At 36.8% G+C, this 16570-nt stretch overlaps 1 protein-coding gene across 2 annotated transcripts in view; it reads left to right on the forward strand.

Annotated features, from left to right (window-relative positions):
- LOC145466637 (Golgi apparatus protein 1-like) overlaps window positions 1–16570 on the forward strand; it is a 49232-nt gene that overhangs the window by 17751 nt on the left and 14911 nt on the right. For both annotated transcript variants that reach the window (XM_081450349.1, XM_081450350.1), the window contains 8 exons: window positions 1263–1387; window positions 3808–3909; window positions 8670–8814; window positions 10458–10595; window positions 11513–11599; window positions 12638–12700; window positions 13424–13534; window positions 15753–15841. In XM_081450349.1, coding sequence (XP_081306475.1) covers window positions 1263–1387; window positions 3808–3909; window positions 8670–8814; window positions 10458–10595; window positions 11513–11599; window positions 12638–12700; window positions 13424–13534; window positions 15753–15841 — 860 coding nt within the window. The remainder of the gene's footprint in view (window positions 1–1262; window positions 1388–3807; window positions 3910–8669; window positions 8815–10457; window positions 10596–11512; window positions 11600–12637; window positions 12701–13423; window positions 13535–15752; window positions 15842–16570) is intronic.

Consider the following 16570-nt stretch of genomic DNA (forward strand, 5'->3'; position numbering starts at 1 on the left):
CTGGGGTACACCACTACAAACGACATTCCACAATGAAAAACTGTTTCCCAGTTTGACTCGTTGGTAGCAATGTGAGAGGTAGTTCTGAAGGAGGGACCATGATCTTTCATCCAGTCCGTAAAATCTAAGCTTTTCCAACAGAAGATCGTGAGGGATACAGTCGAATGCCTTTTTCTTTTAGAAATATCTTTTTTCGTTTTAGAGATATTGACATTTTTCTATTATGCAAATTAGAATAGTGATGACATCATACTGTTTGCGACTAAGAATGGTAAAATACTGAATATACAATATCTCTAGAAATATTGAAGCACTGTTCTTGAAACTTGGCACCACAAATGTAAATCACAAAAGAAACAAAATGACACATTTAATGCTGTTGTCATGACAACAGTTTTGCTACTGGTGCTTTCTTAATAAAAACTGAATTTCCCAATTTTTGTCTTAAACCAAGAACCATCTACCCCACCTGATCTAATGATGGGAGTTAAGACAATAGGGGAACTATGTCTGTTCCAAGTAGGACCCTTTGTCTTACTTTAGAGGTTACATATGGGGATATTTGGTTTTTTGACAGAAAGAGACTGGAGCTGAAAGAGTTGCTATGGCAACAGCCCTAAGGGTGCAAAAAAAAGCAACAAACTTACATAATACTGTGTGGTATCTTCCCCAACAGAAATTGACTGAAAAGCATGCATATCCTTGAGATGATTCTGTAAAGTTCCTTCAATAAGGATCATCAAACTCATCTTCAATGTGATCACTTTTTTGGTTTCCAAAACTGAAACCAATGGTGCATGCATAAAATGGCTTCTAAAAAAACCATTTCAATGAATGTCTGGGATCAATAGTATCCTCAAGTTGGATCATGTGTATTAAAGGCATCAACATCTCAATCAATAGTTGGTCAATGGTTGGCAGATATTTGAACGACTCATAAATAAATGTATCGATCAACACTTGATGGCATGTCTGTGAAAATGTATCAACTCTCAACCAACTGTCGACTGAGATATCGATCGAGTGTTGACCGAGTATCAGTGGAGATGTTGAATTGATTAAGTGTTGATTGAGATGTCATGGAGTGTCGATCAAAGGTCGATCGAGGGTATCGATCAACACTCAACCACAGATACCTTAGGTACACATGATCCTTCAAGTTAAAGCAGACCTAATTTGGAATCAAATAAACTTGACAGCAAATTGACTAATCCTACAACATGCTGATAATTATGTTAATGCTTGAATGTGTGACTTGACAGATTGAGAAGCTTTTGGAGGTTACTGGTGCTGCAAGTGATTATGGCATTGATCACACTTTGTACCAGGCTTGTGAACCAGTTGTCCAGACTGTGTGTAAAGATAAAGGCAAAATGAAAGATGCTATGTAAGTAATGTGACTGTCATATTCACTCATTTACTCACTCACTCACTGCTTGCTCATGTCACTGACTCGCTTTTTTGCTTATTGCAGCTTTCAACAACACTTGAACTCTGAAGTTCAAAACCTAACTTAGATTCCATCTTTAGCTGCCATTGATCATAATTAAAGGGACAAACCAAGAAACCTCACAATAAAGAAACAATCACATCCCTTACGGATGTGACCTATTGAACCTGCTGAATAAAACATGTGTCACACTTTCACATCTCCTTACTTTCTTCCTCGCTTCTGGTTTACCCAATTTTTTACTCATATACTCGTACATGCTTTTACAGGTTTACACATGTACAAATTAAAGCCTTGTCTGTAGTTGCTCAAACCTATATCAAGATCTGCTCGCATGAATTTGGTAAACTAATTGAGGGGGGAGCGTGGCCTAGTGGTTGGGTTGCTCCCCCCCCCGCCCCACCCAACTAGATGGAGTTGTTTTCAGTAGTCCCAAATTCATTTTCTCCATGCTTTGCACATAGCAAACTGGTCCACCTTTGACCAGTTTGGATTTTAAACAAGTATCTGCTTATTTAAGGTATCAGTATAACCCATTTGACCATCCGTGCGCGGTCCGCTCTAGCGTTCGTGGCTTTAACAAAAACCCATATAAACCGTATATTTACTGGAAGCTTAATAACTACAGATTATGACCTGACCTGTTTAAAACGGTAAAAATTTACCGTGTTTCGAAAATGTGAATATATTTACAAAGCTTCATGAACCCGTAAATCAAGGTATACGCCCGCTAAATTTAGGTCGGAGAAAACGATTAACATGGCATCCGTTTCTTCACACATTGACCTCAAAAACCGTGTCTCAGATTTTTGGCACGTGCGTTTGTTATTATTTTACAAGAGGATAAAGTTAGAAAAAGGAAAAAAATAGGACTGCCCACGAAAAAAAGGCATAACTTTTTAATGAAAAGAGTAATCAGAATTCACAGACACAGTTTTGTCGGCGTTCGTTCTGACAACATTCTCTCCGAATTTCAGCCAATTTGGTCCAGGGGCTGCCGACCTGGAACTCGAAATGCACGTACAACTCGCCTATTTTTTACTTTCGAGAAACAGAGAAAAAATAAAATTCGGCGGCATCCAAGTGTTATGAGATTATCACACCAAGGGAGACACCACAGAGGAATCAACTTTCTGTATAACAATAGGACTGTGACAGTTAACATGGAACAGGTACAAATTTCCACGACGGCGCGCAGTAAATTATTCACCAGTGAATAAACCGCTTTTTCATGTGTGAAGTCAGAATTCCAAAGTTAGTAAACGTGAAATTATCTTTTGATTTACTATATTAGCATTCAAAATTTTACGTATCGGTGGACTAATCTTCAAAATTATGACCATGTCACTGTTAACATGCCGAAGGACCGTAGAAGGTTCCCGAGAAAATGCAAGCGCACAAAGGGAAACGCTGGAGAGGACGCCGTAAACGGGACTACATCGACTGATGTTGATGCAAAGGCAAAGATACTGGAAGAAATGACAATAGCTGGGTAAGAAAAAAAAAATGTTGTACTGCTGATTCTAATTTTGTACAATCGATCTGCCTTTCAATTTCGTCCCCTTCTCTTCGTCAATCTCCTCTGCTTCGACAGTTTCTTGCAACAGTATTTTAGCGCGGCTTGCGCTCATTTCGGCTTGCTCGCTGGCTTCGTGATCGCAATCGTTGTCGCGTTCATCCAGCAATTTTTCTTGATTGTAAAACGAACCCTTTGCCGCTTTCCGCTAATTTAGCAGCCCACTCTTTGTTGAAAGTGTTTTTCACCTTCTTTGGCCTTCCTTTAGCCGATGAAAATGGGCAAGATCGCTCTGTCTTCTTCGAAGACATCCGGCACTGATTATGGCGCACGAATCGCGTGTCAACTCAGCATGATCTTGATGTCATGTGACTTCTTGCCTCGATAATTAATTTATTTGACAGAACTTGTCAACTCTCAATTAAGTAATTAATATGCAAAACAATCTTTCTCGCACAATAACTAGCGGCAGATATAAGATTTTTTGGTGGAGTTTTTTTATCTAAAAGATTACTTTAAGATTTATCCAACCACTTAAAAAAGTAAAATTATGCAAAATTGCAAATTTTCCCCTTACTGATACCTTAAGACATTTGTTTGTTTATTTACATGTACACAATGTAAATGAATCACATGTAAACACCTAGGATTGCAGAATTAGGCAGGTTGCAACAACAAAACTGGTAAGTGTGTAGTGAAGACTTCCATTGTGTAGGAACAGCAATTGACACTGTACGTGGATTTGCACATGCATGTGAACTGAGTTGTGTTGTATATTTGTAATTATTACTTTCCAATATTATTGCTAGTAACAATTTAAATTTCCATTCTTTTACAACAGGATTTTTTCATGTCTGATGGAGAATCTTTACACAGATAACATGATACCCGAGTGTGAGGAACAGTTGTTGCGCTTGGAATTTTTTGTTGCAAGAAACTTTGAGTAAGAGCTTGTGCACTGTTAATTACAAGTGCTTACCCTATGTTGTTTAACTTAAATAATTAATCGGCAAGTATTATATGTAACCTTACTTAACAATCATCTCTCTTATATATCATGGTCAATTCTCACCCACCTGGAATTCAACCCATTAAGCTTTCATCCACATAGATGATAAGTGTTTACTATAGTGCACAAAAATAATTTCATAACCAAAGATAAATTAAACTTATTCAGGTATGAAACATATTCCACAGATCCTTGTATGTAAGGGGCACCTTGTTGAATCTTGGATGGTTCTCTTGTGGGAAACAAATTTTAAAGTTGTAATCGGTCCTTGTTTAATTACTTGAGGGTGCAAAGCCATTTTGACTTCCATATTTCTGCACAACTGCACAGACCAAAATGTCGTACTTTCTGAAAATTGAGCTGGTTATATTATTCGTGAGTCACTTTTTCTCAATCCTTTTTCTCTCTCTTCGCTTTCCCACATCAATCTTCTTTTAAGGATTGTGCCTAATTTGGGCATTTTCAATCTTGAGGCATTTTGTTGAGACATATATCCTCTGTGCCTACATTTCTGTGGCATGGTGGTTCATGTCATAACATAAAAAAAACAATGTACACTCTAAAAGTTGGTGTCCATGGCAACTGACTAAATTGACAATAGTTAGAGTGTAAAATGAAGTTTTTGTAGTAATTATTGTAGCTAGTGGTGTTTTCAATTAAGTAAATGGTAATAATTATTAGAAGCCTAAAATCAGGCTTAAGAGTCCCTGTCCATAAAAATGGAAAATAACTCGGCAAGGGTCGAAAATTCAATTTCGCTCATATTTTCATGGTAGATAGGCTAGGGCATGACAAAAAACTACTGGGTAGTTTTTTTGGCAAAATATCCTTTTATTTCAAAGAAATATGCAAATTACCAACTTCCGTTGAAATCGTCATTTGACGCACCATTTTCTTAAACAAGTTTGAGAGCCTCGCATGCAAAACAACATCATTCTTCCATCTTTAAAACACTCAAATATTTTTGTGCAATGTTTAAATGTGTACTGGGTTGGTTTTAGGGAATGTTGCGTTGTCTTTTTGGGTGCAAAATAATTAAATTTCGAAGACATGTATTTCATTCACTTAAAAGTACTTCGTGAATATAATTGATTTTCACCATGTGCGAAACCTTCAAATGGATTACACTTTTGGTGGTTGAATCGCAGAAGGATGATCTACAGATTCCTGTAAAAATTTCTTTGGGCAAATGATTGTGAGCGACGCGAGAGCTTTTTAAAGTACGTCAAAAATGCAAATATTTGACCATCCGTCGTCAAATTTCAATTTACGGGTTAGACATATATTTTAGCATGCGCCACATGACTTGACCTATAATAAGTTGAAATAGACACAGCTGATAATTTCGAAATGTTCTAACCTCATTTGCTGTAAAAGGCAGGTCCAAAGCCGATTTGACGTGTTTCTCTCGCCATTCGTCGCACATAAAGCAGAAGTTTGCTTTTGTTTACGTAACGTCCGATGTACATCGCCAACTGTCAACTTATTTAATGGTCGAATACCATGAATCTGTGACCCTCTTTTGACACATATGATCACCACTGCATCTAAGTCAAAAACAGCTAAGTCATTTGTAGATAGTTGCTTGCTTTGCACTACACCAAAATATTACGTTTGATCATCATGGTTTGATGGCTTGAATTCTTGCTTGCAGCGGTTCCTTGTTCGTCACGCAATGCTGTCATCACATTTTAGGGGGTAGGGGTAGGACAATTTCTATCCTAATACATAAGGCTCTGTAAGGCTGGGAACGACTGGGAGCACATAATCGTGCTGAGTAGGAAGAGATTAAATTAAGAAATGAGAAGAATGAATAGTTTACCATTGCCCCTGTTGTTATCTTTTACTCGACTACCGCAACCTACATGCCCTGTGTAATACTGTAACACTAAACTCATACCTAGGTCTTTTCGCGCTGTGCAATATATTTTTGGTTTACATGTAATACAGTGGGCTACCCCCTGGGGAAATGGGTGGTGACCGCTTACTAAGGGGTTAGCTGCTTAAAAAGAGGTTGGTGTACCTTGAATATTTAATTTTTCACTATCGGGTTATAAATTTCTTGGTGAACATGGAGTCAATTCAAGACAATCATGAAAGACATGTATTTGAATTATCACTCGTCATGCACCTTCAGTTTCAGACTCTTATCTGCCATCGCCCTTTCTAAAACAAAGTGTCTAAATTTTGGGTGGCCGCTGAATGGGGGTAAAGACAATAATGAAACCCTTATGGCAACGACCAAATAGTGGCCGCGGAGATAACCGGTCAATAGGTGTTTTATGTACAATATTTTACTGACAATAATTTTGGACTGTATTGACAACAGTCCTCTATTTTCTGTTACAAATGTATCGATGCCTCGCCACTAGGCAAACAAAATCCGCCAAATAAAATGGCATGGCCAGGGCTATTTACTCACGTAATTACTAATTAAATTTAGTCTGTTTTTCTCATGAATTAGACACGTTGTGATTTCCTATTTTTATTTCAGCTAGTTCTTGCTTCATTGATCTATAATTTGTTTCATGGGGATTTTTTTAAAATTCTATTGAGTACAGGCACTAGCTTTATCAGATGTTGTTTGAAACATCAAAACGTACAACAAACGGGATTTGGACCAAGGCCACGTACACTATAGAATATGATTATATAAATATACACATATTATTATATATATGAACAAAAAGATGAACAATGATTAAATTGTTTCATTTATCCTGAGAGTGCTCTATACAAAATAGATCAAAATCTGCAGCATATGCTGTGACAGCATTGCATGACGAACAAATAACGGCTGTAAGATTGTACTGCGCCGACATGCTTATCAGCAATGGTCAGCAATCGATCAAACGTATTATTTTGGCGCAGTGCAAAGCAAGCAACTATCTACAAATGACTCAGCCGTTTTTGACTTAGATGCAGTGATGTTCATATGCGCAGAAAGATGGTCACAGATTCATGTATTCGACGAATAATAGGTTGACAGTTGGCAATGTACATCGGACGTTAACCTTGTGTAAACAAAAGCAAACTTCTGCTTTATGTGCGACGAATGGCGAGAGATCAACTAGAAACACGTCAAATCGGTTTTGGACCTGCCTTTTGCAACAAATAAGGTTAGAAAATTTCGAAATTATCAGCACTGTGTCTATTTCAACTTATTATAGGTCAAGTCATGTGGCGCATGCTAAAATATATGTCTAACCTGTAAATTGAAATTTGACGACGGATGGTCAAATATTTGCATTTTTGACGTACTTTGAAAAGCTCTCGCATCGCTCACAATCATTTGTCCAAAGAAATTTTTACAGGAATCTGTAGATCATCCTTCTGCGATTCAACCACCAGAAGCTTAATCCATTTGAAGGTTTCGCACATGGTGAAAATCAATTATATTCACGAAGTGCTTTTAAGTGAATGAAATACATGTCTTCGAAATTTAATTATTTTGCACCCAAAAAGACAACACAACATTCCCTAAAACCAACCCAGTACACATTTAAACATTGCACAAAAATATTTGAGTGTTTTAAAGACGGAAGAATGATGTGGTTTTGCATGCGAGGCTCTCAAACTTGCTTAATAAAATGGTGCGTCAAATGACGATTTTAATGGAAGTTGGTAATTTGCATATTTCTTTGAAATAAAGGATATTTTGCCAAAAAAACTATCCAGTAGTTTTTGTCATGCCCTAGCCTATCTACCACAAGAATATGAGCGAAATCCAATTTTCGACCCTTGCCGCGAAATTAAGAATTTGTCTGATTTTTACAGGCAGGCACTCTTAAGTGGTATTTGAACCTGTGTCCTTCATATTTATGAGTGTGATAGTATATTATAGCCATGTCACACTCTACATTGGGCGCGTAACTGAGCCCTGCGTGTAAATGTTCCTTTGTAAGAAATACAATTTAGAATGATTTTGCTTGTTAATGAAATCATTTAAAGGGTCATGAAAGATCATTGCAGTTATGTATGCAGCCAAAGCTAGTGAATTAATTGAAAACAAGTTCTGAAAAATAAAGTGGTTTTCAACTGAGTGTCACAAGTAATCAGGCAATTACTTTGGTTTGGTCTTACTACATTTTGAGACTGGCTGAGTAGTCATAATATTGGTAAGTAACTGGTTTGGTTTTGGTCTTACAGAACTCTGTTGAAAACCACTCTAATTCGAGCTCAAATGGGATTCAAACACATGTTTGCTGTGATACCAGTGCAGTGTTGTATGAACTAAGCTCTCAAGGCAACTGATTGGCTTGAGAATTCATGGTCACGTTTTGAATTTATTATCTATCTATGTGTAGATGGCATTATGAGCATAGGCAAGTGAATCTACAAAATATAACATAATTTACATGTACATGTACTTGAACTGTGTGGTCAAGATTTAAAGACAATTAGAGAGATTGGTGTTATGTACCCAATGTATCCAAGAAGTGGTTTGAAAAGGGTACAGCTGATCTGATTACCCCAATGGGAATCAGTATCCATACAAACTTAAATTTAACCCGAAAAGAATACATTTTAAGTACTTTGTCTAGTAGGTGACTTCAGAAATCTGAGGAATTGTTGTTACTAAAAAATATTCCCTTGTTGAATGGAATAAAATGTCATGAAATCTAACCAAAATAGAACTAGCATTTTCTTTCTCTTACAACTCTTTAAAATTACTGCTATTGTGATTGTTTCAGGCTTGATCCTGTATTGAAGAAAGCTTGCCAAAATGATGTTAAGACCATCTGCAACGCTCCCAGCCTGGATGATCAAGACTGGTACCTCAGCAGCCTCATTATATCATGTCTTTATAGGCATGCTGTCCTTGAAACCCAAGCAAGGGTGAGATAAGTTTTAATAATTGCTACATTTTCTAGCCCCTGCAGGTTCAATCAAAATATTACTTATCCCTAAAATTACCACACATTGAACGTTTGAGAATTTGGAAGTACAGTATAATCATCAATACCAATAATATTACATTGGAACCCTGTTACTACAGTCACCAGCGGGCCATGAAAATTTGGTTGTATTAACAGAGTGGTCATATTAACTGGGTAGGGTCAAATTTCATGACTGGTCTACATTACTGAGTGATGTCTATAATTGACAGGTATACAGGGTTCCAGATAAGTTTTCAATGTTGGGTGTCAGCAAGGAATTTGAACAGGTCAATCCCCGTTGCTCCCACTAAATCACGATAAATTTTCTATTAATTTGTCGGGTCATGTAGCTGACCCTGTAAGGTTTTTGACCTGAGACCCCCCCACTTATCTGGAACACTGGATATATCTCAATATTGCACTTCTAAACAACTGTTCTTAATAAGCATCTGGAATGATATACCGGTAATTTCTTAAAAAGTCAAAACTTCAGTCAGTACGGCATATCATTTATATATTGACAATTGAAAGATGAACATAGCTGGTTTGAGTGGCCGAATAAATGGGGTAAAAGTAGAATGACTATACATGCAGGTTAGGATTTCAGAATGTGACTGTTGGCCGTATTAAAGGGGTGGTTGTATTAACTGGGTTTTGTTATAAGAAAACGTGTAGGCGTTTCATCGGGACAGTAAAAAAGTGGCTGTAATAATGAGGTGACCATATTAACAAGGTGACTGTAATGGGGGGTTCCACTGTGTTTCTGAACTCTCTCAGTCATTGACAATTTTCTTCAATTTCCATAGCTGTTTGCCCTTTCCCTATTTGAGCATTTTTGTTGGACAGTAAAATGTAATTTATACCTGGTGTTATTGGACAAGATTGCACTGGAAGGATATTTTTTGTTGAATTTTGGAAACAAACACAACTGTTCTCCCCTTTTTATTGCCCTTATAATTTCATCATTACCTCAGTTTTAACAAGAGGGTCGGAAAGAGGAACGGTTAGGTCACAGATTTTCTATCTGACATATTAAGATGAAATGCGATTGAAAATCAAGCAAATTTCAGCTTTTAGTGGACAAAATCCTTGTACCCGAATAACTTTCAGTATTTCACAGTTCTTTTTACATTTCCTTAAAGGTCAAGATATGTTAAATAGTTGCCTGAAATGACACCAGAAGCAATTTCCCATGATAACCTGAGAAAATAAATTTCAAAGCTCAGAGAAATTGTGCAAATGCAGGTAAAATTTCATCATCAGTTTCATTTCAAGTACTTTGATGTGTTTCATATGAAGCACAAAATTTGTTTTTGACATTTGGTGTTGTTAGAAATGATTTTTTGGAGAAGGTATTTAAAACAGTGGCACAGAAGTTTGCGAAATGATGTGAAATAATAATCTTGATACAAAGTTTTGGTCCACTTGTTACTTGAAGTTCTGATGGATTCCTTCCTAAATCATAAAATGTAGTGACACCGCAGCTATCAAGTGCTGTTTATCACTTAATGTGATTACAGACTAAAGTTATTAGACTCTAGTCAGCCCTAGTACTCATTAATCAATTTCTTAAACTGGTTTTCATTGGTCATTGTTGGGCAGGTTTCACTCAAATGTGCTGCTCATGTGCAGCGTGTGATGCATCAGAGAGCTGTTGATGTCAATCTGATGCCAGAAATACAATTTGCCTGTGTACAGGATCTTGGAAAATACTGCAGTGAACAACTTGAAAAAGGAAAGGTACAAGAACTATTTACTAGTTTACACTGTCAGAACATTCAGGGCTTGAGACTAAATCATTAGGCTGGCCAAGAAGTCACAGACTGAAAGTAACTGAAAATATTCAGATTTGGCCAACTTTGTTTTTCCACTTACTTCTTTGGCCAGTGAAAAATAGTTCTCACAATATTTGATGAAAATCAACCTTGGCGTTTTAATGTGATACAACAGAGCAGCTTCTTAGTAAATGGTACTCTATTCTACGCCAAAACTGTTTGATTTCTATACCCTATCCCCAAGCAGATAAACTATGCAACGAAAAGCCCACCCTTGCTTCATAGCAGCACTATTAATGACTTATATCTATGAGTATCCCCCCAGGAAAACAAATCACCTTGTCATGCTAATCATTCTCATTCTGAGAGAGCTGAGATTGTTAAATGCAAGTTCCACAGGCACTATTTTTGACACGCTGTTATCATATGGTGACCATCCTTTAATAAGACCAACACTGGGGAGCAGGGATGAGGCAGTGGTGAGAGTGCTTGCCTCCCATCAATGTGGCCTAGTGCCGCAATTTTTCATGTGGGTTGATTTTGTTGTTGGTTCTCGCCTTGCTCCAAGGGTTTTTCTCTGTTTACCAGTACTTCAGTTTTCCTCCCTCCACAAAAACCAACATTCCAAATTCCAATTTGACCAGGATAGAGGACCTGCATGGAAACTAGCTAAGGTTGATGCGGCTTCCTCTCTAAATATTGTAAATCTTATAATTTTATCCTTTTTTCTTAATTGTTTTGTTTTATCAATCCTTTTATCCTCCTCTTTTAATTTTTTAACTGTGTTATAATTGTCAATTGTAATTTTTATGGGTGACTGTTCATTATAAGGAAGTCTGTGCATGCCTTCTGAATAAAAATTACAACAATAATTGTTTTCAGGAAATAGAATGTTTGCAGAAGAATTTTGACTATCTGACAGTGAAATGCAGTGATGCCATTAGCCAATTCACAGAGGAGGAAGGCGAGGTTAGTAGACCCTATTAACAACACAAAAATTCTCCTTACTTGCGTCCAAGCAATTCCTTTAGTGTTGGCTGTTGAGAATTTGTTGGTAAGGTACAATGTACATCTCAAGGAAATATTCCTTGGTTGATCAAATAGCTTTATTCTTGTGACCTGCAAAGGAGAAATGAATCATGCATGCATATCACTTTTGATTTCAAGCTGAAATGAAATGTTCATGGTTGTAGCTAAGATTTCAGCCCTATGATAAAGCATTGGCAAATACAATGAAAACAGAGAAGAGAGAGTTTGTCAATTGATACTGTGCATAAAAGAGAGGTTTGATTTCTTTTTTTGTTGTAAAGAAATCCCTCTTATTTCCAACCTCTGTCAATGATACATGTACTATAAAAGAATTGGTTCTTGCTTGTTGCTGTGTGGATATCAAGTCATGCTTCCACTTCAAAGTCACAACAGCCCAGTGGTTAGTGCACTGAACTCCAGTTTGAACAGTCTGGGTTCAAGCTTGGGCTGGGATTGTTGTGTTGTTCTTGGGTAAGGTGCTTATCTCTGCCAGTCTCTCTCCACCAGGGTACACAAATGGGTACCTACAAACTTCCTGCTGCAGGTAACCTTGTATCCCATCAAGGGGGAGGGGTTAGAAAGGCTCCTTGTTGCTTAATGCTACTGAAATCAAGAGAAGCTTTCGAGTAGCAGTAAGGGACACTGGTGCAGTCCAGACACAACCTTGCCTTAACTATGATCCACTTGGGGAGAATTTGGGGAGCACTTGCAAGGTTAGAGTTGCTCTTGGCTATATGTGCCTCAAACAACTTGTGCACTTCTCTCACGCTACTCTTAAGCCCTCCAAACTCTGGCATAAATCAACACCTTGATAGCTGTATGCCAAGCATGAACCAATTCTAGTTGTATTCTGAGGTTTTCTTTGATTAGCAGGTTGTTTCCTCCAAAACAAGGACTACTGTATCTTACATTAAATGAACTACAGAGGAAACAGGGTTAGTGGCTCAACATTTAAATGTTGTTCCTGATTTTTAACAGGATTATAAGCTTGACAGGAGACTGGTGCATGCGTGCTCTGGCATGGTGACAAAATTCTGTGAGGTAATTTCTGAGGCCTATAAATAAATATTTTATCGTCAGCGTTTCATCCTAGATCAAAAGGTCTCTCTTGGTGTAGAGTTGGTCACAATAATTAATGATTGCACTAACATCTTTTACAAAATTCAATGACGAGTAATATAAAAAATATGTAGCCATTTGAATGGCATCGAAAAACACAAAAGACATCAAATGAAGGGATGAGTGGAATAAAGCTCTAAGTGACTTTTGGAAAACGTTGAGGTAACCAGCATTCAAATTCCCAGCAGCAATTAATACAGTTTACTCTGGTTGTCATTATTGTCTCAAAAGAACTAGTAATTACTACTTCTTTTGAAACAATAACTAAAACCAGAGTAAACTGTGGAAACTGCTGCTAGGTAATTCAATGCTGGTTACCTCAAAATCTTCCAAAAGTCACTTAGAGCTTTATTCTGCACACCCCTTCAAATGGGATAATCACAGCAATATGTAACTGTTGAAAAGAAAACCTTTATAAAGTTATGTCAATAGGCAAATGCTCTTTTGATTAGTTAGGATGTCATAGGCCAGTTCTTTGTTTTGCTGTGTTCAGTACAAAAAACACTGACCTAGAAAGATTCTTTTCTGGGCCAGGAGAACATAAACATTTCAGAGGACTACATAATTCCATTATATTCCAATTTTGATGTGTTAAATGTACAAGGGATTAATTGTTGATGCTGACATTGTGTTTTGACCTGATAGGATATTGGTATGCTAGGGGACACAGAAAGAGTTCTGCCTTGCTTAGTTGAACACAAAAATAATCATGGAATGGATGAGAAGTGTCGTGCTGCAATTGAGCGTCGGCAACTTGTAAGTTGAGAAATAAACTTTAAAAACTGATCACAGCATGTATATATACCCATTTCATCACTCATATCAGTACAGGCTTCAACTGTGAATTTAGTTTTTTCATAGCTTTCTATTTTTTCATCATTATTGTCTTTATTATACCTGAAGCGGTCAGTGTTGCATGGTCACACTGAAGGTGTCTGACATCAAATAAAGGGCCAAGGAGGCTACTGAGGGTCATCCCAACCAAGGTCACCCTTTGGTAGGGGTGACTGCAGTGTGTTTGTTTTTTAACTCTCACAGTAGGTTTATACTTAGGTACATACCAATCCATCCATCCATCAAGCCTGCAAATAACAGTCGGCCAACGGACAATGGTCCGGTAAATTTGGGGTTTTGACAGGTAAAAGCTTAGTTTGGTCGGACAGTCTGACCGGGCATTTCTGCTAAACAAAAAATTTGTGACCGAATATAAAACAAATATAAAACAAGTTACTTTATTATACTGCCACACAATACTACGGAAAAAAGCTTTGTTATCACAGTTTCATTTTTATTCCATTTCTGAGAAATAATTCTATCATGCACAAAGCGTTGTCTCAAATGTCACGTAGAATTGTAAACACGCCACATCAGCGCCACTATTCAAGCTACATGTTAACCTATGCATTTTGCAGTGGTGTTGTGAAAGATCGTGAAGCCCCATTTAGTCTGAATTACATTCGTCTGAGAAACTACTAAAATCTGAGTTCTTATGTCACTACTCGTAATTTGTAATCTGCAAGTGTTGTGGAATTAATTTTTAGTCATAATTTGACCCAATTGAAATATTATGCAAATTGGATACACAGCCCAGATTCTCACGTTTTGTTTATCTGAATGCAATCACTTTCAAAAACTTTCAAATCTCTAAAATGTAACCAAATGTTTTTCTAGTCCATATGATCAAAAATCAGTGTTATAGCTTTTTATAGGTTTTTATACGTCTATGGTTCAATATACTTTGAATTAGTTGCCGTATCACAGACATGTTTTTGTGAAAAGCGTGTATGTACAAATTAGTCACACTTTGTAGTCACAACCACTTCCAATTCGAATTTCATCTACTTATGCAAATTTTTTATTCAATTGACCCTGAAACTTTTCAGAGGAAACTTGCCTTTAGAAAAAGTCAAAGAATTCATTTCAGCCAATTTTCAAGTCTGAATGTTATTGTCAGTTTTTATACTGACAAGCTGTCTATGCAGGATTTTCCTGTGGTTTTCTGAGAAACTTGATGTGCGGGAAAATACAGAATACACGTGTAATGAAGTGAGTGAAGGCAAACTAGGGGTACAAACGTTTGTAAATTTGTAGATTTTCAATGGTAAAATAATACCTGACTTAATGTAAAGGTCCCCTTTCTGTTGCTAGTATCAATTTTACTCTCAATTGATTTTACTTTTAAGCCATTCAAATTTGCAACCAATATTTTGGCAAAGGGTCTACACTGAAATACCAAAATGTCTCGAATGTCTCTTATTTTTAATTTCTAACGACAAAAAAAAAAATTTTCTGACCAGACGGGCTTTTTGTCAGGTCAAAACTTGTATTTGGCCTGACAAATGACCTGCTTATAGACAAAAATTATTTGCAGGCTTGAGGATTCCATCCATCCATCCGTCCATCCATCCATCCTCAATCAACAGTTAATTTAAAAATGTTGTTTGATCTAAATACAAACATACCAGCAAAGTCTTAAATTTACCAGCAGATTTAATGATGTGAAAAAAGGGGGCGTGGGGGGGAGGGGTGTTAGTTTACTGCTGAATGCTTAAGGAACCATTATAACGTCCCACACCTATGGGACACTTTCACTTAATGCAGTTTTTACCTTACCATAGTCTTACATACCCCTGCAGTACTCACCATATCTACAGTGCATATTGCATCGTTGTTTAGCTTGTTAAGTCAAGCAGTGTTTGTGTTTTTGATAAAGCAATTGCAAAAAAAGGCTGGAAAAAAAAAAAAACAGGCGAAGCTCTGATTTTTTTTCAGGCTTTTTTCAAAAATATGAATGATGAGTTGATCACTTCTTTAATTTAGATTCCCTGCTAGTAGATTCTCGTACTATTGGTGTCATAATAAAATGTTGTGATGATGATGGTGATGATGATGATACTTGTAGATTATATTATGATTTATTTACATACTTCATTTGCCACTTAATTTATTGTGTTTACTTTGCTTTCCTTGTTAGGTTGAAACAAAAGATTTTAAGTTTTCAGCTCAATTTAAAAAAGCCTGCCAATATGAAGCTAGAAAGTACTGCATGGATTTGAAGAGCAAGTAAGAAGTGAATCCAAGTCATGACTTTTATACAAAACAAAATAATGATCAATGAGTAAAGTATGGGTTATCAATTAGGAATCTTCCAGTTAATATTAAAAATGCCAAAAATGAGTAATCAATGTTTGAATTAAAAGAAGACATGTGGAGGCCTATCGATTAATTACTTGTTTATGTCACTGTTTACTCATTACTAAGCAAAAACAATTATCAACTACTTATACATGTAGGTTCTGAGTAATAAACAGAGAATTGATAGCCTAGGGGCAGTTTTCAACTGGGTGTCATAATAATAATGCAAAACCAAAGTTGCTGCAAATTTAACTCAAAAGTCAAATTTATCAGCAACAGAAATTAGGTAGAACTTGTTTTTCATATCTTTATTTTTTTTTTAATCAACACTAATACAAAAAGTTGCAAATTATGTCCAGGGATAGATTACAAGTAGTTCCTCTTTTGCTTAGTCCTACTTGCATGATGCAAAAGGAAACCTTGAGGAAAAGATGGCCGTGTGAAATCCTGGGGGCAAGAAGCATGCGCTCCAAGCATAAGCTAATCATATTTTTGCATTGTGAGAGCAAGGCATAATTCAAACTCTCTGGCTTAGCCCGTAGTCCCACCTTTCGCGTGCTTCTCCCCTTCAGGATTTTGAACAGCCATTTTTTCTTCAAGGTTTTCTTTTGCGTCACATACTATGGGCTAAGTGAAAACTCATAGTCTTATATAAGG

Source organism: Orbicella franksi, chromosome 13 (genome assembly GCF_964199315.1).
Source record: "Orbicella franksi chromosome 13, jaOrbFran1.1, whole genome shotgun sequence".
NCBI classification, from domain to species: domain Eukaryota; kingdom Metazoa; phylum Cnidaria; class Anthozoa; order Scleractinia; family Merulinidae; genus Orbicella; species Orbicella franksi.